This window comes from Trachurus trachurus, assembly GCF_905171665.1.
Source record: "Trachurus trachurus genome assembly, chromosome: 23".
In the NCBI taxonomy this organism is placed as follows: domain Eukaryota; kingdom Metazoa; phylum Chordata; class Actinopteri; order Carangiformes; family Carangidae; genus Trachurus; species Trachurus trachurus.
The window spans coordinates 12,357,237-12,381,675 of NC_139912.1; the positions used below are offsets into that span (position 1 = coordinate 12,357,237).

General features: G+C 41.7%; 2 protein-coding genes across 5 annotated transcripts in view; both read left to right on the forward strand.

The window, feature by feature from the left end:
• Nucleotides 1-1,483: 1,483 nt before the first annotated feature.
• LOC311006557 (E3 ubiquitin/ISG15 ligase TRIM25-like) lies at nt 1,484-16,926 on the forward strand (the record flags this gene model as incomplete). The annotated part of the gene is made up of 3 exons (XM_083999403.1): nt 1,484-1,512; nt 2,396-3,883; nt 16,877-16,926. Exons 2-3 carry the CDS (start codon nt 2,398-2,400, stop codon nt 16,924-16,926), a joined length of 1,536 nt encoding a protein of 511 aa, XP_083855529.1. The 5' UTR covers nt 1,484-1,512; nt 2,396-2,397.
• LOC311006406 (ELKS/Rab6-interacting/CAST family member 1-like) overlaps nt 6,320-24,439 on the forward strand; it is a gene marked incomplete at its 3' end in the record, with an annotated part of 118,412 nt that continues 100,292 nt past the window's right edge. For 2 of the 4 annotated variants that reach the window (XM_083999230.1, XM_083999233.1), the window contains exons 1-4: nt 6,320-6,617; nt 16,877-17,675; nt 18,954-19,031; nt 19,305-19,460. In XM_083999230.1, the coding sequence (XP_083855356.1) occupies nt 17,184-17,675; nt 18,954-19,031; nt 19,305-19,460 (726 nt within the window). In that variant the 5' untranslated portion in view covers nt 6,320-6,617; nt 16,877-17,183. Of the gene's footprint in view, nt 6,618-7,876; nt 8,106-9,166; nt 9,248-16,876; nt 17,676-18,953; nt 19,032-19,304; nt 19,461-24,439 lie in introns of those variants that run through there. The other 2 variants (XM_083999231.1, XM_083999232.1) reach the window with 2 other exon arrangements.

Here is a 24,439-nt window from a genome sequence, read left to right on the forward strand (position 1 = left end):
GGCTGTGACGGATCAACTGGGGTGAAAATTATGCAAAGTAACATTAGTATGAGAAGTGTATGTAGTGTATGTGTGTGTACTCCATTGATAAAAGTACGAGGACAAGGTGCAATTTTTCTTAGGGGAATCAAAACATGGTGCATCCTCTCAGTGTGTCAGCACCAAGTGTAGTTTGAAACCTTTCTTTCTTTACTATGTATTTGTATGTGTGTGTATGCGTGTGTGTGTGTGTGTGTGTGTGCGTGTGTCACAGGACGCCGGGACCTGAATAATTCTGCTCTCCAGAAGCGACTGGACTACCTGAACAATGTAACGACCATCATAGTCTTCATCACCACAGTCCTCAACTTGTTCATCAGCACCTTCGGCATGAAGAGCTCTGGATACTTCCCGTGGCTTATGATGCGCATTCATTGAGACACACACACACTGTTGAATATTATGTTTTACAGTAAACTAAATTACCACACACACAATAGCTCATAACAAGATGTTTTTTGGCTTGATGTGTAACTTCAATACTCACATCAGCTTCAGCAGAGTTGTTGTAGATGTTTAACATGTTTAAATTATAGGTTAATTTGATGAAAATATTGTTTGTAACTACTGTACCTCCTCAACAAATGCTTTTCTCTACTATGATGGACACAAGCCTAATTTCCCCCCTAAACATTTGTCGAAGAACATAAATAAAAATGTGTCAAAATGTTTTTTCTGAGTGTTTTAAATAAACCATGTCAACTTTATGGATTATTTTACTGTAATGTAACTGGGACAGCACTTTGGTTATGCTGTGATTTCATTTTTCTTAGCTAATAGGGCCATCTAGTGTAGGATGTCAGAATAACACACCTTAACAAGATCAATAAAATTTGAGGGAGAGGGGGCACTCAAAAGCATGAATCATTGTTATAATTCTGAACATTTTGTTTTTTTGCTTATACTGTACCACCACAATCACAGGGTCAGAGGTCAAATGCAACCTGCACATTTATTATTGCTCTAATGGCTCTGTGTGGGTTTATGTGACAGAAAATAGACCAAGTACAGGGATGTATTTATCAGGGAAACTATTTCTACAACATTTTGATCAGTCATTTTGACCAAGATTCAGCTCTAACTTTGTTTTATTTTTCAGAAATGTGTTTTTAAGGCGTCTTTTTCATTTGCAACACTTCATGTAGAAATGAAACTTGGTGCTATGCCAGAGGGCTGGTCAAATGTGTTTTTTTTTTTTTTTTTGGCAAAACTGAATTTTTGTCACAAACAACAGACAAACTAATTTAATAAAATAGAAACGGTAAAGTAACCACATGTTGTCAAGATAATCTTTACTTTTGTTGAAAAAAATGAATAATAAACTGTTACTGTTTGAGGGGACGGGACAAGGCTGCTGAAGTCAGTTACCAAATTTTTCCAAGAAGAAGAGGGGTGGGAGAAGGGAGGGATCATGTGTCTTTCTGAAGAAACGAAACTTCTAACTTTTCACAGACAACACAGACTTCACTGCAGGTAAAGTTTAACAAATTATTGCCTATTTCTTATTCCATTGTTGGGTATAGTTAGTACTTATATCAATGATAAATATGTTAATAATTAGGTCATCATATTTCACTCTGACGGACTCAGTGTTGAACTAGATTTAGGATGTGTTGGGGGTACGGTACGGTAGCATACTGACAATGGAGGTCCATATTCAATCACAGATTCAAAATGGACCAAGCATGTTGTTTTCTTCAAATTTTCCAGGTGAAATAAATAGTGGCACATTTCCAGCTTACGTTACTAAAGTGCTCTTGTGTGCCTTTTTAACCCTACTTTGAACTTCTTTTTGTCTCTAATCATGAGAAGAACATGAGGTCCTCAGATACTGGCATAGATCATAACATTGACATTCTGCATCGTCATGAACTGCTGACAAAGTCTAATTGACTCCAGCCGTTTCCGCTGGTAATTTTCCACAGGAAATTCTGTGTATCACTATTTCCACTGGTGACTGGTCAGCCTAGGAAGACAAACTCTTACACCATGACGTTAATGCGGGTCAAAATGCCATTTGAGCACACTTACTGTAGATAATGATACTGCAGATGTTCATGGGTGGATACAAGAATGACTTTTTACTGTGATTGAACATATTTTGAAGATGGAGAACTACACAGGAGATGATATGTAACTCATTGCTTAAGATGGACACTCTGGTGGGTTAAGGTGGCACTTGGTGGCACTCACTCAGAACATTGTAAAGGTCATCTAGCATAAAGTGTTGGCATATTGAATCTAACCGACAGCTGCATTTAATAGAAACCAATATTTTCATACATTTGCATATTACATGTATCCTTATCCCCACTCTTAAAAACTCATAATAATCAAATCATCTCCTTATATCTAGACATGGCCAGCAGCCATCCATGTGAAGAAAAGCACCAGTGTTCGATCTGTCTGGATGAGTTCGTTCAGCCTGTCACTACTCCATGTGGACACAACTATTGCCGAAATTGTATCACGAAGTACTGGTCTAGCAGTGACCTGATACAGTGTCCCCTTTGTAAAAAGACGTTCCACAGTAAACCAGAGCTTCAGGTCAACACAGAGTTCAGGTATATGGTGGAGCGTTTGAACAACATGAGAGTGAGGGGTGAAGATCAGATACTTGCAAAACCAGGGGAGGTGCTGTGTGACATCTGCCCGGAGCTGAAGCTCAAAGCCCAGAAGACGTGCATGGAGTGTTTGGTCTCCTTCTGCCAGTCTCACCTGGAGCCTCATCAGAGAGTCACGGCTTTGAAGAAGCACAAGCTGATTGACCCTGTGTCAAACCTCGAAGAAAGGATCTGTAAGAGGCACGGCAACATGTTCGAACTCTTCTGTCGCAAAGACGAGATGTGTATTTGTTTCATGTGTTTGAAAGACAGCCATGTGATGCATGAAGCTGTCCCGTTAGAGCATGTGTTCTGGGAGAGGAAAGCCCAGCTGGAGAACGTGATGTCCGAAATGAAAATGATGGAAGACACAAAGACCAGGAGCATTGGGGAAATGAAATATTCAATTGAACAGAGGAAGAAAAAGTTGGATAAGCAGATGGCAGATATTGATGAGGTTTTCGCTGCTCTGGCTGCCTCTCTCCAAAGAAGCAAAGCCAAGCTGACTGAGTCGATCCAAGAGACAGAGAAAGCAGCAGAGAAGCAGATTGAAGACCACGTGACACAACTGGAGCAACAAGTCAATGAGCTGAGAAGGAAAAGATCAAAAATGGAGCATCTCTTACAAACAGAGGATGAAATTAACTTCCTGTTGAGCTGGCCATCTTTAGATGCCCCTGCACTTAACCAAGAACTGTTTCACACCCATTCCAGCTTTATACCTACACCTACACATGATCTCTCTGACAGCGGTCAACAGACTTACTTGGAAGTGGTTAAAAAAGCAGTGGCTCAGATGGAAAACACACTCAGTAATGAGATGGAGATGCTTATTCACGAGGTTCAGTTGCCTGATGGATGTGAGAATGTTGAACAACCTGATGCAGTGGTATCACCGAGCTCAGGTGAGTTCATTAATGAAGTGTGGGATCCACCTCAGGACAAGCTGATGATGATCCAGCAGTGTAATGCAGTGGATGTGACTCTGGATGCCAGGGCAGTTCATCCATCACTTATGATGTCTGAAGATGGGAAGGAACTCAGATTTAGTCAAAGCCGACTGCAAGTGTTTTTTAAAGCGATATTTGGGGATGGATCTAAAGATGTAGTGCCTGTAGTCTTAGGGAAAGATGGCTACTCCTCTGGAAGATTCTACTATGAGGTTCAAGTCAGCGGGAGCAACGGTTGGGAGTTAGGAGTGGTCAAAGAACCCTTTATATATGATCCACGCAGGAGCATCTGTGAGTGGGGCTGGTCACTGGAATATTTGCCAAATGACCATTTTGTTCTCTATGTTAACAATCGACACTTGTTCCTAGAGCAAATGCCACAGAAAGTTGGTGTGTTTGTTGATTATGAGAAGGGAGAGGTGTCCTTCTATGACGTTGGCGCCAGGACTCTGATTTACTCATACACAGGATGTGACTTCACTGAGAACATACCCACAGCAATAGCACTTATTAATTCTCTAACTGGTTACCCCTCGAGTGGCAGGCAAAAGCTTTACCCTGTTTTTGTTATGCTTGGACAGGACCCCAACAGTGTACTTGAAATTACTCCTGTAGGTCAATTCAGCTCTGTTTGTTCGTCATAAGGTATTAAATGTGAATAAAAAAACGTCCCTGCATAGGAAAATGAAAGAGGAAGTAATGACTTTAACAGACAAAGAAGAAAAGTACAAGGGAAGCGCAAGTCATATGTAGTACAGTCTATGACTTGCGCGTAGGCTACTTTTCTTACCTGGACTAGAACATTAGAAATGAACCACATCACCAACCGTCAAAAAACGTCTTATTTCATACACAACTTTACACAACAGGTATTACAATATGTAGTACAGTCACTGTAGTACATATTGTAATACCTGTATATGACCACAGAGTGGCACCATTGTGTAACCATCATTCCAGTCTGTTGTTTTCTGACTTGCATTGTCTGTGGAGATGCAGTTCATTGCAAATACACTTTTTTTTATATGATGCCATAGTATCAATAATCTTGTTCCTCAGTTAATACTTTGAATGTTTGCGTGGAATTGTAAAGCAACTAAGTGTTAATTAGAATGGTGTATTACATTGATATTCTTTCACATGTCACTTCAACCTTCAACTTCGGAGTTCATTATTCGTTCATCTTTTAGTGTCACAATTTAATGTTATGTCATGTCATGTAATGTTTTTTGATATCAAATCATGCAAATGGTATACATCGCCAAAACATATAAATGAGCTTCAAAACCAGGAGTTTGTAACATATTTTGCAAGTGCGGACATGTAACATTCTGCTTAATAAAACTGTAAAATAAATTGCTTCTTTTTTTTTGTGTCTTCCCTGAAAAAGAAATGTGACACCCCAGGTCCAGTGTGTCAGTGTCTCATGTCTGGTAAGAGTTAATGATCTATACCTTTATCAATTTGGTAGACATAATTATGAACTAATTATGATAGCCCTCACTATCACTATGGGAAAACACACTGGCAACTAAAATAAGTAGTTAGAGTTCATACTGATGGAGCTGGTGGTGGAGACATTTCAGAAGAGAGCGCTGGTCCACCACTCCTGATGTGTTTCTCTCAAGGGGAACTTTAGCCAGCAAACTATTTATACCTCAGCTGTCTGACTGACTGGCGCCCAGGGAACTGGGCCACTGTGTGTGTGTGTATGTGTGCATGTCTTTGTCTTTGCTCAGTGTCTAGTTGGACAGATGTCTTTAGGATGATGTATTATTGTATGTGAGAGATTTAGAAAAAAAAAGGAGACATGCGGGATCAGAGTGACCAGTTATATGGAATATGCCACATTCTCTTTACTCTTACCCAATACTGTATGTAGGTCATTCACTCATCAAACACAAACTGACTGACTGTGTTTGTGCGAACGTGCCATAGATCTTGCTGTCATTTGAAAAAGCATGGTTGCAGAAAGAGCACATTAACATAATTAAGATGAGATTCTTCTTTAATCAAAATTGAACGAATGAGTAGAAGTCATCTATATGTCTCTACATCAATCCAAGTCTGACATTACTAATAATCAAAATTTGTGAGATGAACTCCTCCTAGTGGCCATCTCTGAGCTGAAATAACACATACTGATTAAGGAATATTCAATGGACAGATCTGTCTTCGACAAATGAACATTGACATGTAATAGAAGTGTACATTTTGTCTTCTTGGAGGATCAACACAGGTGGAACTAATTGTATCAATTAGTTCTACTGCAATGCAATGAAGCTGTTAATGATGCTATTAGTTCACCAGAGTTTGACAAGTCTGCTATGAAAAAGGTTATTAAACCCCCGTTTTTCCTTATTGTAGTGGTGCTATTTGATAACCTGTTTAATCGTATCTGTATGAATGACATGTATACAGACTGCAAATGTAAGGTGACTCTAACAAATTTAATATAAGTATGTATGGACTGAAAAAATGTAATATCACAGGTGCAGTGATGTCCATTGATCATGAACTGAATGATAGATAGATAGATAGATAGATAGATAGATAGATAGATAGATAGATAGATAGATAGATAGATAGATAGATAGATAGATGCACTGTACACAAAAGAAAAGTGTTTGTCTGTATTAATAATGGAAGAGAGGAGTAGGTGGGGAGGGGGAGGGGCGCGTACGTCTCGGGGGCGCGCTCTCCACCGTCGTGACGTCACGGGAGCGCCCGGGCAGTGGGGAAGCCACCAGTGGTGGAGCTGGCAAAGACGGAAAAGAGGGAAAGATAGACAGAGGAGATAGACGCGAGACAGAGGGGGAGACAACCCGAAGGAGAGCATTCCCCCGCGGCTGGACGTCTGCTACGCTACCGAGCGTCACTCTGAGCTTTGGCAGCAGCAGAATAACTGAAGAGGATATATAAGACTGCCCCTCCTCCCCCCTTTTTTTTGGCTTTTCCTTTTTTTTTTAAATGGAAACCCAGAGCTTGTTTCACAACCGAGGGCAGCAACGTTAACACAGCCGCAGTGAGTATTGGAACTTAGCCGGGCAGTCAGTCTGAGTGTGTGTGCGTATACACATGCATGATTTATTACACGGGGCCTACGTGTATGTGTGTGTCTGTCTCTATGTTATTGTCATGTTGGCCACTTCTCGGTCAGCATGTGTGCAGCTGGTTGTGTGTGTGTGTTTGTGTGAGTCGCTGCGTGTAGCTACCGTAGCAGCCCTATCTGAGGACCAAACAGGAACATGAGCAATAACACAATTAAAATTTGATGGCCGCTTTGAGGTGCAGCAGTTTCAGGTCAGCTCTACTACACTGTGCAGCGGCTCTGTCATAAATATCCAGGCTTAGTTATACCGTCTACGTGTTTTGGCCGGACTGTCATTTCCGTTACATTTTGTATTTTTGCGGGCAAAACAAACGACAGACAGCGCGAGCCCATTCAACAAGGCGTCCTCGCGCTTTGTTCGTTAAAACCAATTGTAGCTGTAGCGGCCGGAGGCTTCCCCGGGAATAACGGGCTAATAACAGTATGTCTTGTCTGTGCACCTCCAAATGCGGTTATCAATCTGTTCACTGTGTTGCAGGCGGCAGATGAAGTGCTGCTGACAACAACCTTAGCTCCCCAAAGCCACACATAGTCTTAATACAATAAAATATTCACTTACAGCAGCACTTAAGTGACCTTATTGCACTTTATATCCCCCTGTGGTAGCCTATCGCTTATATTCCCTTAGACTTGCGATAGTCAGTATGGCTACACAAGTTCATAGCCTATTTTCATCTCCATTCCTTCTGGGACTCGTAGGCTAGTTGTGATGTGATATTTTTCTAACTTCTTCAGACTGCTTGTTTGTCTGCTGAACTTTTTCTCTCAAGGCAAAATCTGTGCACGTCTCTTTCTACCATGTCCTCCTCCTCCCAGTAAAGGGCTGTCAGCGGCCACGTCTTGCCAGCTGACAGATCGCACGCAGAGCCACGCAGGCGACGAGACACGGATGGATCATGCACAGGGCAACACAGGAAAAGGCTGATAAACAAAAAAAAAGTGCCCCTGCAAAGCCAAATCGATCCATGGATCCGCGTTGTGATCATGTTGATGAAATCTGCTGCGTGTGTTTTGCAACTCACAAGAGGGGTTGGTGGTGGTGGTGGGTTTGAAGTGAAGGGAAGGGTGAGGAGGAGAAGGGGGGCACGCTGTGATTTCCTCCCGGTTCCGCCCACAGCTCCATTTCTTTGCACCGCCCCTCCTCCGGGAACACCGAGTCAGGGAACTGAGCTGCTTCCTTCCACCGAGATTGTTGTAAACACTGGGCATTTTTAAATGTCCCAGCCCTGCGCACCTCAGTCTGCCTTCGGCCAGACTTTATTCTAATACTATAGGCTACAGTATCTTTAACAACCAGGTAATAATATTCTCTAGAGACCTTAACATGACCTGAACTTTTGAGCCCTAATGAATCTTTCTGGAGCCAGTCTGAGTCTTCTGCCTCCAGGTTCAACATCAAAGGTAAAAAACTTTTGTCCTAAGACTCTGAAACAACATGAGGAATTTAACCCAATCATGATAATAGCTCCTTGAAATTACTTTCCAGATTTCACTTCTCTATAATCTCTGATGCCCTGTCTGTTATTTATTTATTTATTTAATTCAAGTTGTTGTATCTCTTTGCTTGTGGGTATCTATCATATCATATCACATCACATCAGATCAGATCAGATAGATAGATAGATAGATAGATAGATAGATAGATAGATAGATAGATAGATAGATAGATAGATAGATAGATAGATAGATAGATAGATTCAGGGGATGTACTGTATGGGTCACCTTCTCCTTTGTAAAACCACTGCAAGTTGACAGTGTGAGCACATTCCTCTGCACAGGATGAGCCTGGGGGAGTTACACTCTCACTTTCTCTTCCATTAACTTGGACACAGTCCTGAATTGGTTTTTGTGTGTCTCTGTGCTTCTTTGTTAATTGTCGCAACCTTCAACGGTACATTTTCCATGTTTGTTATGTATACAGCTACACCCAAGATTAGATAAGGGTACGGTGTGTAATTGCATGTCCATGGCATCTGTGTTTTTTTTCTTTCTTTTTGGGTGTATGGGCAGTGTGTGAGTCATATACTGTGTGTGTGTGTGTGTGTGTGTGTGTGTGTGTGTGTGTGTGTGTGTGTGTGTGTGTGTGTGTGTGAACGGCTGATATGCATGCAGGTTTTGTTTGCCCAGCCTGCATCTCGGATTAATTTCCTGTGGTACACAATAGACTGGAGCTGATGCTATCTGTCTCTTATCAGTGCTGTGCTCTCCAGTGTCTGAACCATATTATATATATTATTGCAGATAGGACCCATGGCACTGTCACTCTGGTGAGCCAAAGTCTGTATCTTACCTAGACATCTTCTGCCTAACACATTATTCACTGTCACAGGCTGCTAATATTTTCTCCCGGTTGTAATTGGGCTGTCGAGTTAATTGAAAAAAACTCCAGTTGCCTATTCTGGTACACTGTGTGCAAGATTACTTGTTTTTATATTCATGGTGCAAGTAACAAAAACTTTTTAATTATAAAATTTAAGTTTTTTTTTTTTTCCATTTCTGCTATAGATTCCTGCAGAAGTTGTTTTACATGTGACACAGTCCAGGTGAGAATGCATAAATCAGCACAAAAGTGTTGCAGATGATGCATGATTTGTCATCGATATCAAGCCCAGACATAGAGACATTATCTTGTGTCTGCATGTGGAACCAAGCCAAACCACTAATAATACAGTACTTGAAACCATAACAGCAGCGATGTCTGAGTTATGCATTGTGCAGTGGTGAATCGGGGTCATCCCAAACTCATCACTAGTGAGAAGCAGCAACGCGAGTGGCCTCGGTGACCTGTATTTGTCAAAAGTGGACTCAAGTGACTTGTGAAAGTAAAAATAATTAACTTTTATTCATGCTTGCCAACTTAAGTATAAAGGCTATCATGTCTTGGAGGTTGGAATTACTCTTAAATGAAGAAGTAGGTCTTGAAGCAGAGAAATACACACACTCTGTGTACAAAATGAATGTTACCCCAAGTAAGCATACTATTTATACATGATTTGAAAATAATATAGGACATGATACAACTTTTTTATGATTTAGCAAACAACACAACTGAAGCTTTCCTTGCATCTGCATGTTATTGTGGTCTTATGATTCCTCTAAAGTACCTTTTTATACTAGCTGAATTTATATTGTAAATACTGTATATTAGACCACCATTAACTTTGGTGTAGACATGTTCATTATTTCACATAAATAAAATGGACTTTAACATTAACATGAGGTTTCAGAAAAACATAGAGAAAAAGTTGCAAGTTCTTAGAGAAGTCTAAGTGTCTGGACCCTGGATGACACATGAGTCGTCACATTGTCTTGTGTTTATCTTGTCCTTACCATGATGAAACAGTAACATTATTGGGAGTTGAGATAGTTCACCTCACCCTTGCAACCTTTAGATACATAGCAATCAGATTTCACAGTGGTAATGTTTTCACTGTCCTGATAAAACAGCTAAAAAATGTTGACTCTGGTGGACCATTACTATCTCCAGACAGATTCGGTGCAGAACAACTTGGGCGCTCCCCTTCAGTGGAGCTGTCAAGTTGGCTTTCATTGAGATGTGTAACACCACACAGCACCAGCGAGTCCTTTCCAGCCCCATCATATCACCACGAGCCTGACAGGAACAGAAAGTAATGGAGAATAATAATATTCAAGATGAGCGCAGTGTGTTTTTATGCGGCTCGATCCTCCGGCGAGAGACAAACTTTGTCAAAATCGGCTCCCACGCTGAAACGCCAGCCGGATAAGTATAGGTTGAGTGGTGTGTTGCTTTGTGCAGTGTGATAGACGGATGCGTGGTTGTCACATAAATAGAACATGCTGAACACCTTCAGGAATGCTGATGGAGAGAGAGAGAGGAAGAGAGAGAGACGCTGCGAGAGGAAGTGAAAGCATCAGGGAGACAAGTGAGAGTCAGAGAGGGAAAGGATGGATTAGAAGCAGGACAGAGAGAGAAAGAGCGATGGTGGAAAGAAAAGATGAGACAGCTGTGTCTCTTATTAGGTAACTAACAACCTGTCTTTCTTCCATACCAGTACCTTGTGTTTAATAGTCAGAATCTCCCCAAACATGTCTGCTCGGCTCCATCATACGCATTCCAGCAACAATTGTATCATTATACAAGTTTTATACACAGATAGGCTAATTGTCGGCCATCTCTTTGGTACATCTTAGCTCTACCGCGCTTTAGAACGTCTTTCAGCTCCTCTGGTTTTCTGGGCAGCAGCTTTACCATTTTGGGTCATTCAGGGTGTCGTTTTTTTGGCTGCAGCAGGCAGCTGTTTTCAGCAAACAAACAAAAAAAACAACCCAGTGTAGGCTACATGCCCGGCCGGCACCAAGCAACAGACAGACAAAGTTGGCGACTAGCTGGAGAACAAAATGGAGCATTAGCAGCTAAAGAGCCAGATATTTCCCTCAGGAGTCACCAGAGACCAAAAACAGAGCTGAAAGGAGATTGAATATTGGATTTAGATTCATCAGGTGGATAGAAACATGTCTCTGAATTATGAGGATGTATATATAGCACATCATATATAGGCCTGTGTACGTGTATTGCTAAGGGGTTTTCAATATTAACTTTAAAGGTGGTGATGTGGCAGTGTTGTCTGTCTGCTGCTACGTAAGTTTTAAAATTAAAGTTTTTATCTGGAGCCATGTTGCCCAAATGACAAAATGTGAAGCCTGTCCTCTGCTGTGCCAACACTTACTGGATATCTACACAAGTACAAGTACTTGGCATTCAACTGTGGAGACTTTCTTGGTAGCCGAGTGTGATATTCTAGGATTTTGAGGCCTAAGACAGCATTGTGTATGTGTATCTGTGTGTGTTAGGAGGAGGGAGTGTGTGGAAGAAAGATGAGACATGCAGCATGGCTGTTAGGAACAGTAGGCTACAGGGAGGCAGAGGATGAAACACAGGGCGTTGTGTGCGCTGGTGTTTCCTGTGGAGTGTTTTGTATGAAGGCGATGAGGTTATTTTGGTTCCCAAGTTCACTCCTGGGCTGTTTCAGGACCAGTTCCAGTAGGTGTTGTGGCTTTTAATGGGGCAGATTGTGGTTGGATATTTACAGGACAGGCTATAATGAAAAGGCAGATAATCTTTAATTCCAATTATAGATGCCCCAGTCAGATTTTGGATGATAATTTTGATTTTTCAACAGCGCAGTTGTCTGTTAGTGATCTGACTAAAGCTTGAACAATTCATTGATTAGCTGATGTAGAAAATGTATCTGCAACAATTTTGATCACTGATTAATCATTGAAGCAATGTTTTAAAGCACACTTCTTACTGGCCTCGGTGAAGTTGATCTGTTTTTAATAGTTATCTATCGGAAACTGTTTTTGACTCTTTGATGGAGCATTTTACGATTTGACATTTTATTGCTCAAATGATAAACTAATAAACTGACAAAGTAATGCCATAAAGATAAGAATTAGTTACAGCCATGAAAAGCAATTGTCATAATTCACATTGAGTTAATATATTTTTCCTGGACTGTTTCTTCAGACAGAATCGTGTATGCAACATAAGTAACATATCAAATAGTATTGCAGAGGGATGAACTGGAATTTGGGCAACTTATGGCCTACTTGCTAGTTTTTGGCTGCACCTACCACTTGGCCAGTGCTACACCCCCACATGTACCAGAATGAGTGAGTGAGTGACTGAGTGATAGAGTTGAATTTATGATGAAGTTGAATTAACCCACTCACTGTTGCTCTTTGAAAATGAGCTGGTTTACAGTGGACCCACTCTCAGACTGCTTTAGCTTTATTTTTAAATTTTTCTTTCAAAAAAGCATCTTGTGTTAAATTGAACGACTCTTTGGACACCTTCCATAGAAGAGAGCCGCCAGTACTGCCCCGAATGAGAGGCACATCTACTGTATCTCTGGATCAACTCATCAACTCCATATAGTGAGTGGCAGAGAGGCCGAGCAGCAGTCAGATGGAGGCTATGCACTGTGTGAGAGACAAAATAAGGAAGATACTACGTGGCTTTTGCAGTCGTTGTTGTATTTTATATGACAAAGACTGCAAAAAAGACTTATATTTAAGTAACACATAGATCACAGTTTTAAATTTAGCTGTATGGTGATTTTTGTCGGGATAAAATAAAGATATCAGCAGCTTAGAAGCGACTGCTCATTAACATGTTTCATTGACTTTCGTACATGTTCCGTTGTCTGACAACAGAAACAGAAACGCATGTAAATGAGAACAGCTTTTCTCAACTTTCATGAACTCTCGGTGGAGGACTGTCTAACAGCTATTTTTTTTTTTTTACAGCAGCACCACAATGTTTTTCTTCACAGCTGTCTGAGAGGGCAAAAGGAGATAGTAAGCCAGTTAATAAATGGGTCTTGAACAGTCATACGCTAGTGTGTGCTGGATCTCATGATGCTAGCTGCGTCATAGGTGTGTTTTCTTATATCAGTTTTTTTGTTCAGTTCTGTATTTTTGTATTTAATCTTTCATCCTTTCAAAACACTTCCTGGAAGGTAAGCTGAAAGTGCAGATTTATTACAAAGATTGTGGTTGGTTCATGTGAAATTATAAACTTGGAGTTATTGTTTTTTGCATCTGACTCACCACGGGTCCTCTCTCACCACAAATACATTCTGAACTTGTGGTTGTTTATTGTCGTGACCGTTAGACTTGAACTGTAGAAAACACAACATGGTGTCTGTTGTGGTTTCCATGAAGTTCTCAAGCCAGTAAAAATAAAAAGGAAGTCTGTGTAGCCATGTGATGAGATGCAGGTACCTTAGATCTGATGCATGCTGGGATAGCCCCCAGCCATCAAAAAACACTTGCATTACAGTGGATACAGTAAATATGCAGTTTGTGTGTTACCAAACCCGCAATGAAACGTTTGCATAGTGTTTGAGTCTGAGGCAATGATCCAGGAAAAACAGAGTTAACACAGTATTGTAGTATTTTCATCGTTGCAGTGGAAGGCTTCTGGTCACAGGGCCGAGCCTGTGGGATCTACTGGGAAAATGTAAGTGGAGGGAAGTGAATGTTCTTTTCTACAGCCTGTAAGAGATGCCTTTGAGCAAGGCTGGTAATCTTGCAGCCGCGCAGGGGCCAACATATGTGAACAGAGGCAGGTCATGACCATAAAACAGCTCCAAACGTGTTGTGTTTGATAAATGCTGCGATAAAGGCTACAAGAAAAAGAAGAAGCCAGACATACTGTAATTGTATTGCTTTATAGTGAGAACGGGGACACGAACATATACATTATCTACAGGTCAGCAAGTCCAGAGGGGAGGAGGAGGAAAACCCCCCAGCAGCACACACACTCTCCCCCATTGCTGCAGTCTCATATTGACCTCAAATGAAGCATTAGATGTGTACATGTTGTCCCTGACATGGGCATGTGTGTTGATTTGCGTGCATCTGCAGATGTGTTGACTGTTTCCATGTTTACTTGTATGTGGCTTGATACATCTGTGTGTGTATGTGTGTGTGTGTCTATGTGTCTCTTGTTTGGCTGACTGTGTAGACCTGCACAGTATTTGCCCATTGTGCATGTGTGTGTAAGTGCATCTATTAGTGTTCTTGTACTTACTACGTTGTGAGGACCGGAAAGATTTTTTAACCAACAGAGTGAGGACCTTTATGGGAAGTGAGGACATTTTAGCCGGTCCTCACTTTTTCCAAGGGCTGTTTGAGGGTTAAGACTTGGGTTAAGGTTATAATTAGGTTTAAATTAGGTTAAGAGTAATGGTTAAGGTTAGGCATTTGTTTTGAATGGTTAAGGTTAGGGTAAGGGGCTAGGGAATACATTATGTCAATGAGTGTCCTCACAAAGATAGCATTACGAGGATGTGTGTGTGTGTAGCTGTGTGCTGGAGGCAAGGTTCTGGCCTGTTTCTGTCCAGGTGTGTGTTTTTGGCCTAAGGGGAGACAGAGCAGATGGTCCCTGTTTGTATTTGAGAGTGTGTATGCGTGTGTGTAGCTGTAACTGACTGGCTGTCAGTAAGATCTCCCCGGCCAAAGATCTGTGCCCAGCAAAACATCAGTTGGAAAGATACACAACCGTGGGGCTGTTAAAGGTCTGGGTAGGGACTCGGAGTCGGAGTGCAGGTGGATTAAAATGAGTGAACTGAATGGCTGCACAGTTAATAAGTCTTAAACTGAACATTTCAACTCCACAACTCAAAGTATTAAGACGTTTTCCACGGTATGTACAATATGTACTAAATCGTAAATATGTCTGCACTCTAAGAATTGATGTTTGGAAGAAGAAACAAGCCCGATAAAAAATAATCCAAGTTTTCATTTCATTCTTGTGTGTGCTGACTACTTTTGAGGTGGTTTAGTTCACTTTTAATTTATTCTACTAAGAAGAGAAAGTAGATCTGATGGCCAGTGTCATGTGTCCACAGATGGCCATCAATTTTAAATATTCGGCCTTAATCTGATACGCCAGAGTCTGAAACTTAACTTCTGCTTTTGCTTTCAGATGCCACGCTGTTGCTTGGGCAATCAAATATAAGCTAAGGGTGGGTAGTTCAGGGGGCCTGGGAGACGAGAGCCGTTGCAACAGAGAGCATGAAATCTCTGCAGCCTCTGAGGCATTTCACGGCAACACATGCGAACCAGCGCTCATAAATTATGTGACTATGCGCAAAAAACGCACTCAAATGTTACAGATGGCACCTTTAAAGTGAAGACGCTGAGGGAGTGACAGGAATGACATTTTTTTTAATTATCTTCCCAGCTCTGTTAATTACATGCTTTCTGTGACCTGATTGACTTAACCAGTTGTAATGTTTTGGTTATTTATGTGTAAAAACATTATCGTGATGTTTCTGTTGTATTTGAGGTTTACATTTTTGGCTTCGAGCACAGCTGATCCCTATATCCAGTGTGACTCATATGATTAACAGGAACAGAACAGATGGGCGTTTGTTTATCATCTTTTTTTAACTTTATGTTTCCGACTTTGTTGTCGCTGAGTCTAAATAGGCCAATAACAAGATTCAAGTGCTCAATTTTTTTTTTCTTTAAAAAAAACAAACTTTTTACTCAGTTCTTTTCATTTTTCCACAAAACAAAACATTCACTGACATAGGACCCCATGAATTAGAATAATAAGTAAGTGATAATATTAAGTAAATGAAATACAATAAAAGTGAATCAGATAGAAAACAGATATTTATACCATTAGGGGAATTTACAGCAATGCAATATCAATCATAGAGAAGCACAGCGATATTACAATAACCCATATCGCTCCATCAGTCACAAGTGCAATACACAGAATTCATCCAAACTGATGATCAGCTTGTATGGACATGAAGTCAGCTGAGTGAATGTTACCTACTAGTATCCAGCTTATCACAGCTGCAGGACACTGACTCTCACTTTGCAGCCAGAGGTGTCAGGAGAGAGTGTGATCTGAAGACGCAGGCGTAACGGGTGGAGGAGAGACAAAGCAGCCAGTATGATCACATGAAGCCACCATGGTGCTTATGCCCGTGGCAGAGTCTGTGACCAGAGTTGAAGCTTTTTATGAGTATGTTTGTGCAGGTCAGTGTGGCACTAGGAAAAGCAGCTTTGAGTTTTTGTGTTTACTGGCGTATGTTAATGAAACCATAGTACACGCATCAGGAACGTTCAACTTGTATTTGCCTGTAAGCTGTTTCCTCCACCTGCTGCAGTGATGAGACTTGTGGTGGTTTTACTTCTGGTTGCTTAGTGAAGCTTGTCTAAAGCTTGTTTTCTATGTACGCTGTCTGAAGGCGCTGCAGTGCAAAACTGTGACGGATTATTTTAATAATTATTATCTTTTAAAATTATCTTTTAGCCCATGAAATGTCAAACGTAATGCCAAGTGCTTGTTGCTGGTTGCCAAAAACTCAAGAGACATTTTAAAATTCTGTTTTGTCAAAGTGAAAACACCCAAAGCAATGAGTATTAGTAGAAGTACGATATGCAAATACTGTGTAATTTTACATCATGTTGACTTTTTCATTTAATTGATCATTTAAAACAATTTTCTATGCACTTAACAGCAGTGGAAAAATGTTGTACACACAAATGATGGTGTCTATAAGTCAAAAATGGGTTAATCAAAGTTATAATTTGGTTAGAAATGAAGTGTATTCCTTTCCACTGATCACTCAATCTCTGTCTCTTTCTCCTTATCTCTCCAGGTAATCCCATCACAGCAGGCCTTGTGGATGAGCTGGCCACGTTGACCTAAAGGAGCGCCCTATTGGTCATTGTTTTCTAACAAAGCCCATGGATTACAGCGAGGGTGTTGGAGAGGCCTTGATCACAGCTATGTCAACACTGCATCAAGAAACGTCAAGTCAAGCAGCTCTGCAGTAGAAGACTGACAGGAGTTTTTCCTCAGAACACTAGTTGAGTTTCTGGACTGTCGTCTCGCGGTTTCGATTCACCCGATTTATTAATTTGACCCATTCTGTCTCTCCAGCACACACCACATATTGTCTCACAATGTACGGTAGCTCACGTTCCGTCTCGAAGCTGGATGTCGTCGGTTCAAACGGAAACGGGTCAGTGTCCGGGAGTCCCGGTCGCTCCCCGCGCCTCCCTCGCTCCCCGCGCCTCGGACACCGGAGAAACAGCAGCAGCAGCTCCACCGGGGGACTGACCGGCTCCGGTAAAACCCTGTCCATGGAGAATATCCAGTCCCTAAATGCCGCCTACGCCACAGGTGGTCCCATGTACTTCGTCGACACAATGGACGACCCGGTCGGCATCGGGAGCCTGGGCAGCGGGCTGAATCCCTCGCTGCCCAAAAGCACCATGACCTTGGGGAGGGCCGGGGCCAGGGTCCCCTACGGGGTGAGGGCGGCCATGATGGGAAGCAGTCCAAATATAAACACTGGTGGTGGAGCCGTCATGCCCAGCGACGCTATAGCATTTGGGGGGGAGCTGCAAAACCAACCTCCACAGGCAGCTACTGTGCCCCACTCCATGAGACAGGTGAGGCGCTGCTGTGTGGCTTATGTCCAGCAAAATTTCAGAGTTCAGCATTTTGGAAAATCCCCCTGTACACTGATTTAAGGATTGGTAGCACTCCTACAGCTTAATATTACAGAAAAAATACAAAGTCAATGCTAAACTCTTTTCCTCTCCCTCATCTTTCTATCTTTTGTTTGTACAAGATCAAGAACACCTGAGTGTGGTTCCTAGATGTTACGTGTATATATAGATGGGAATCAGCTGTGACTGATGTATTTGCATGAGCTCAATCAACTGCTTTTCAAAAGCAATGAAACAAAATACAATTCATTGTGAACTGCTGTTCACTTCAGCCTTTAGGTTCGGTTTTGAACGTGAGGTATGAAAGCAATTGAAAATGTAGCAGTTTACATCTACTGTTTTAGTCTTACTGTAGTTGAGCTTGTGTGTAAAACAAGTTAAAACAAATTTTAAATGTGTAAAATGTATGTATTTTGTGTCAAAAGAACAAGAAATGTGTTAATTATAGCCCACACAGGCCGATGTTGTGGTAACTGTAATGTAAACTACTTAAAAAAGACGAGATTACTTTTTTGTTCTTAACAACTTTACAGAACACGAATCCAGTCGCACTTGGCGGAAAAAAAAAGTGTTGTCATATACATGAATTATTTGTGTTGTGTAGAGATGGGAGGTGGAAGATTAGTCATCTAAGTGTGAATGTTTTCTTTTAAAGCCGACTGAATAAACTAAGAGCTGTATGAGTATTCATACTGTAGCGATCTACCATGAATAATACAGAAAGACAATCGAGTACACTTAAATAGATAAGTTCTACCCTCCCACTCTCTGCAACATTAGTCATAACCTGAAAGCTCATCTCTCATCCCTCTTCCATCCCTCCATCTTCCATTTATTTCTAATTATATCTCAAACAAACATCTCTTGATCTCTCTTTAACCCTTATTTCCTTTACAGGCTTATCTCACTTATATAACACATTTATTCACAGTGCATTATGTTTATTATGAGGCTGTTACTCCCTTATGTGTCATGTTGGTGATTTAAACTCAGCGACTGTAGATGCCTAATGTAAGTGCTTACTCTCCTTGTGAGAGTAAGCACTTACATTAGTTCAAAATATTTTCAAGTTCATTGATACACTTCTGCTCTGATGTTGAGATGAATTAAACATTTATATGGGGAGCCATTTTCATTCATACTGATGTTAGGTGTGCACTACTACAGCATTTGAGTGTCAGTGTCTCTTATTTGACCTTTGTATGTATGTTTTACCAGGTGAGAGAAGGTGCCATGTCAGACCTGCAGACACAGCTGAGAGAAGTGCTGAGGGAGAACGAACTACTACGCAGAGAAGTAAGGACACACACACACATACACACACACTTCTCTAAGGAAATAACATGATGCATTTTGCTTTAATTACGCTGCTTGTTTGCTTTTAAGTCCCTCTGCTGTCCTGAATTTAAGATTAAGACAATAGCTACAAGGAAAACGAAAAGCGAACAGTGATATATGGAGAGTAATATAATATGAGTGCGTCTGTGAACTTGTCCAAGAAAGAGGAAACATCCCAGTGGATGTAACTGAATATATATTAAAACAAAATCTGCTGCTGACTTGTTGTAGCTGGAGGCGAAAGAGTCCAAGCTGAGCTCCTCCATGAACTCCATTAAGACGTTTTGGAGTCCAGAGCTGAAGAAAGAGAGAGCGGTCAGGAAGGACGAAGCCACAAAGATGGCCGTCTGGAAGGAACAATACAGAGTGGTACAAGAGGAAACACAGGTAAGAAAAAACGGGGACTGTGTGCGTGCAACTGTGTGTGAGTGTGTTTCCCTGGGACAGTGAATGCATCTCGTAAAAAATTAACCAAGGCTGAGGGAGCAGTGCGTCAGCTGTGATCTCCTGTTCACTGTTAGGTTTAATTTTGTCATGGCAGTAAATTGTAGAGTTGAAAAATCACCCATATCCCTGTGGATCTTTACTCCTAGCTGTAGGTAAGGTTTCTCCTGACTTGTGACATAGTTCTGCTCAGTTTCGTCTGATGCAGAATTTTTGTGGAACAGCACAAAGGGAGAGGGGGGGGCACGTCCTGATATTTATGGACTGTTCTGTCGGATTTGTTTCGCTGCTGCAAGGCGGCCTTGAAGACGGGTAAACAGATGAAGTGGGCTGCCTGGTTGGGGACTCCCAGCTGTCTTTTGGTTCAGGAGCCATCTGGATGAGACTGAGACACAGCTAATCTGGCAGGAGGCTGGAATATTATGCAAGAGATGCACATGCACACACACACACACACACACACACACACACACACACACACACACACACACAAACACACACACACTTGCTGTCACTTGCTGCCTTGCAGTGTCTCATTTCACACGCTGTCATCGTGAAACCAGTGCAGAAAGTGCTCGGTACTCACAGCCTTTTATTTTTAATTCAAGTAAACAATTGCATTTATGTTTTGGTCATTAGCGCTGGCTCTTAGCTCTGCTTGTGTGTGTGTGCACCTTTAACACTTTTATGTTGCTCCCAAGATCAATTAAATGCTAAAAAAAAATGAGACGAATGTGAAATTACATCACCAGATATTAAATTGCTCCTCAAGATAATTTACAACCTGTTTGGTGTGTGTGTGTGTGTGTGTGTGTGTGTGTGTGTGTGTGTGTGTGTGTGTGTGTGTGTGTGTGTGTGTGTGTGTGTGTGAGGACGCGTGCAGTGTGTGGGTGTGTCCATAAATCTCAGAGTCAAAATGTGTGTGTGTTGTGTGTGCACATGTGAGAGAACAAAGGAGCAGATGATGAGGTGGTCGATCTATCATGTGTTTGGCCTTCAACCATGCAAAATCCTCAGGTGCCTTCACACTTAGGCATACACTCCTCCTTCTGTGTGTGTGTGTGTGTGTGTGTGTGTGTGTGTGTGTGTGTGTGTGTGTGTGTGTGTGTGTGTGTGTGCGCTGGAGCGAGCGAATACACGTGTTACGACATGTAAGAATATTTTCTGATCTCTAATGTCAGAGAATATGTGCTATAGTATTCTCTTAATCTCTTTCACGTTCCCTTTCGCTCCTCCAGACAAATCCCACCCTTTTAACCCACGTCGTCCTTTTCATTTCCTGCTCTCATTATCCTGTCACCTTCCCTCTCTTCAATCTGTCTCTTTTTCTTGTTCATCTCTGGCTTTTCTCCGTCCCCTCGCTCCCTTTTTTCCCCCTCTCTCTCTTCTTACTCATTCTGCTTCTCTTCTTCTATTTCTGTCATCACATGGTGAGTCAGCTCCTGCTTTCTCTCTCGTCCCTACCTCCTCCTCCTACCTTCCCTCCTCTTTCTCTCTCTATCTTTGCCATTACCTTCATCTTGGAAATTGAATTAAGTTACCTCACAGTCATTTTGGCATATTTGCACACACACACAGCCACACACACGCACACTGCTATGCACACACACACGTGCTCGGTCACACCCCTGCAGAGGAATGCACATCTCATCTCCACCCTCCGTCCTTCCTCCTCCCTCCTTCTTTCCTCCACACTTCCTCACTTACTCACCTCCTCCTTCATGCTTGGCTCAGTATCTTCACCTCTCTTCCGCCCGCCTCTGTTTTTATCTCTTCCTCTCCTTCTGTTTGCACACCCTGTGCATGACTCTCTTCCTCCCATATCATTACAATGTGTCACTGTAAATTTAAAAAAACAGAGGAACAGTTGCTCCTGAACTCATGTTTGCACTTGTTAGACTCAGGTCTATAAAAACAAAATCCATTCAATGATGGTACGATTATCTAGATGATCATACCTGCCAATCTTGTGATAAAACGACTGATCAAATATTAATTTAAGTCAGTTATTAAACAAAAATTCCAAACACGTCCTCTTTGCAGATCTGCAGCTTTTCTTTTTTTGTTCTTTTCTTCAATTAATAATTAAACAACTAATAGATTTATTATGACAAACAAGCTAGACATAAGTCAATAATGCAAGTGAACATTACATCTACTTCTTTTTTCTTCCTCCCTCTCAGGGGCAGTGAAATTTGCTGTAAACACACAACTGGTGCATTATTGCCATGTGACTTTGAGACTGTGGATGTTGACAAACATTCTCCCTCGTAACAAGTTACATGTCATTTATTAAACCGTCACAATTAGTCCAAAGCTGTTTAATTAAGGTAAAAATGTAGCATAGTTAAGCTAAAAATCCTTTAACCGACACAGAACAACTTCAGCCTTGGTCGGGAGTGGTTTTTCAGGACAACTCACAGAATTTTTTATCAAAAAATCACTTATCTTTTTGCTTTACGTTCATCTCCACCAACTCCTGAGGGAAGTATCTGCTCTTAAGCTGCTAACTGCTCCTGTGTGCTCACCGCTGTTGGCCTCTGACTTGATGAGTCTGGTGTTTCGATGATGGGCAGGTCATGATGTAGGCTACTATTTGTTTTTTATCAGAGCTGTTTCACTGAAAAATGCTGCCTGAGCTGAAATCCATTAAATGGCTCCACAGAGGCTGATGGGAAATGTAGGAAGTGTCACATGTCATTCAATCCATGATCAACTTACACATATTGATCAGTACTACAGGGCGACTTTTACAGATTTGTGAGTGGTGTTACGGCCGTAAGTGGTATGTTGGTTCTTCTATTATTCCAGGTGGCAGCTTCCCCCACGGTTGTTTGAGTTGGACTGATTAATAAACAGATACATATTGGGCCTATCTACTGTATGTTTCCTGCATTCATTCATGTTACTCCCCTCTCCCTTAGACCCCCCGGGGCCGTAACAGAGGACTGGAAACAAACTCTTACATGACAGTGGAGCTCGTTCTGTCTGTGCAGCTGACAGGTGGGATGCTTATTAGCCTCGGATACAAAAGAGGAAAAGATCACCTGTCAGTGTGAGAGACAAGAGAACAGAAGTTTTCATTTGACAAATGTAGCAAATCTGCAGGTTTCCAGTCAGATTAGATTAGCAGACTCTTTTCTGTTACATCCCCACTGAGGTTTCAATTATTATTGTCTCCCTCTGTCTGTTACTTTCCCTTGTTCCACCTCCCACATCCAGTCATTTTGTCTTACCTCGCTTTCCACTCATTGTCGACTCGTCACACTCTCCATCTCCATCCTGCTCCCCTCTTTCTTTCACGGCAGTCCCTCTCCCTCTCTTCCGTCTCCTCGCTCTCCATCTGGGCCTGTGGAGCAGCTTTGCCACAGAACACCATTCAGTAGAAGGGACACGCCCTGGTCCAACAAATCTATTGATCTGAATACACATGGCCGGTCTATTCAGCCTAATACTGTGGTCACCGTTGTGCGCCTCCTTTGTCACTTTTAGTGCCCTGCCTTGCTCTTGGTTTTGGCTGTGTGCGTGTGTGTGTGTGTGTGAGCGTGCTCACCCAATTTGTTCCACCCGTTTGATCACAGCAGGTAACTACAGTGTTTCACGCAGAAAGAAAGCGAGGAGTGGGAAAAAAAGGGAAGATGAAGGAATGTCAGGAATGCTGTAGGAAAGCTTTCACTTCTGTGCGTCTTTCCATCGCAGATTGAGTTTCTCTTCTTGCTCAAAAAATACAGAACTTTTATTTTCTCTGCTGCTGCCATCTGCGCTCCAAACTGTGCCCACTTTTCTGTTCAATAGACAAACAAGCTCAAGCAGACGATCAACAGTTGGCATTCATGATTGTAACCTTGACTTGTGGGGTTCAGCTCAGCGTCATTGTTTCTATTCCAGCCTGTCATGCGATTAAGAGTTTAATGCGCAAACACCACGCTGCAAATGCTGTTTTTGTATGAAATCTGAGCAATATGATGCAATATTAAATATATATTGAGCTACACACCAAAATGAAGTTTCACTAACTGGATTTGGGGGATAATATAATATGTTTCTGAAGTGAGAGCCTGCTTCTTGTTCTGTGTGGTTTGTCCCAGAAATGAATCATACCGATGAACAATAACTGCTGTGTGTGTCTGTTTCTGGGGCTGCTAGATGCAATCTATTGTCTACTGTACTCCAGGGCAGCCCTGTGATGTCAGAGCGTGTGTGTGTGTGTGTGTGTGTGTGTGTGTGTGTGTGTGTGTCTTCATGTATGCAGGGTGTTTGTATGTGGTGATTTGCATGTATGCATTTTTAAGGAGAAGTAGTTGCCAGATGGGTTTGTTTGTTTGCTTGATGAGGAAAAAAGCGAGGGAGGGAGGGAGGAGGGAGAGAGAGAAGCAGGAGGGAATCTTTGTCCTTGCGTGTGTGTTGGCAGGCTTATGTGTGTGTCAGGACAATTGGGCTTTTTGTATACACAAGTCTGTGTGTGTGTGTGTTTGTCAGTGGAGGCACACATTGCACGGTTGCCTGCATGTTCATAATTGTGCATTTGCATTTTCATCTGTACATACATGAACATGCATATTGTTGTTCATGATGTCCATCCTTTCTGTTTTTATCAAATGCGTGTGTTTTTGTTTGAATGCAACAATTTGTGTGTTTTATGGAAATGGAAAGTACTTGTCAGTGGTTTAATGTCGAAAGTCAGAGTGTGTGTGTGTTAGTGAAAGTACAGCAGCCCAATGGCTGTTGTACTTTTACTGCTGCGCTGTTTTTATTCTCTTCAATTATTTAGTGGTAATGGTGCTGGTTTCAAATAAAGGTGACTGTGTGTGTGTGTGTGTGTGTGTGTGTGTGTGTGTGTGTGTGTGTGTGTGTGTGTGTGTTAAAGTAAGTCTTTTTCCTCCATGATAATGCATGGTCCTCGGTGAGAGTGTTTGTTAGTT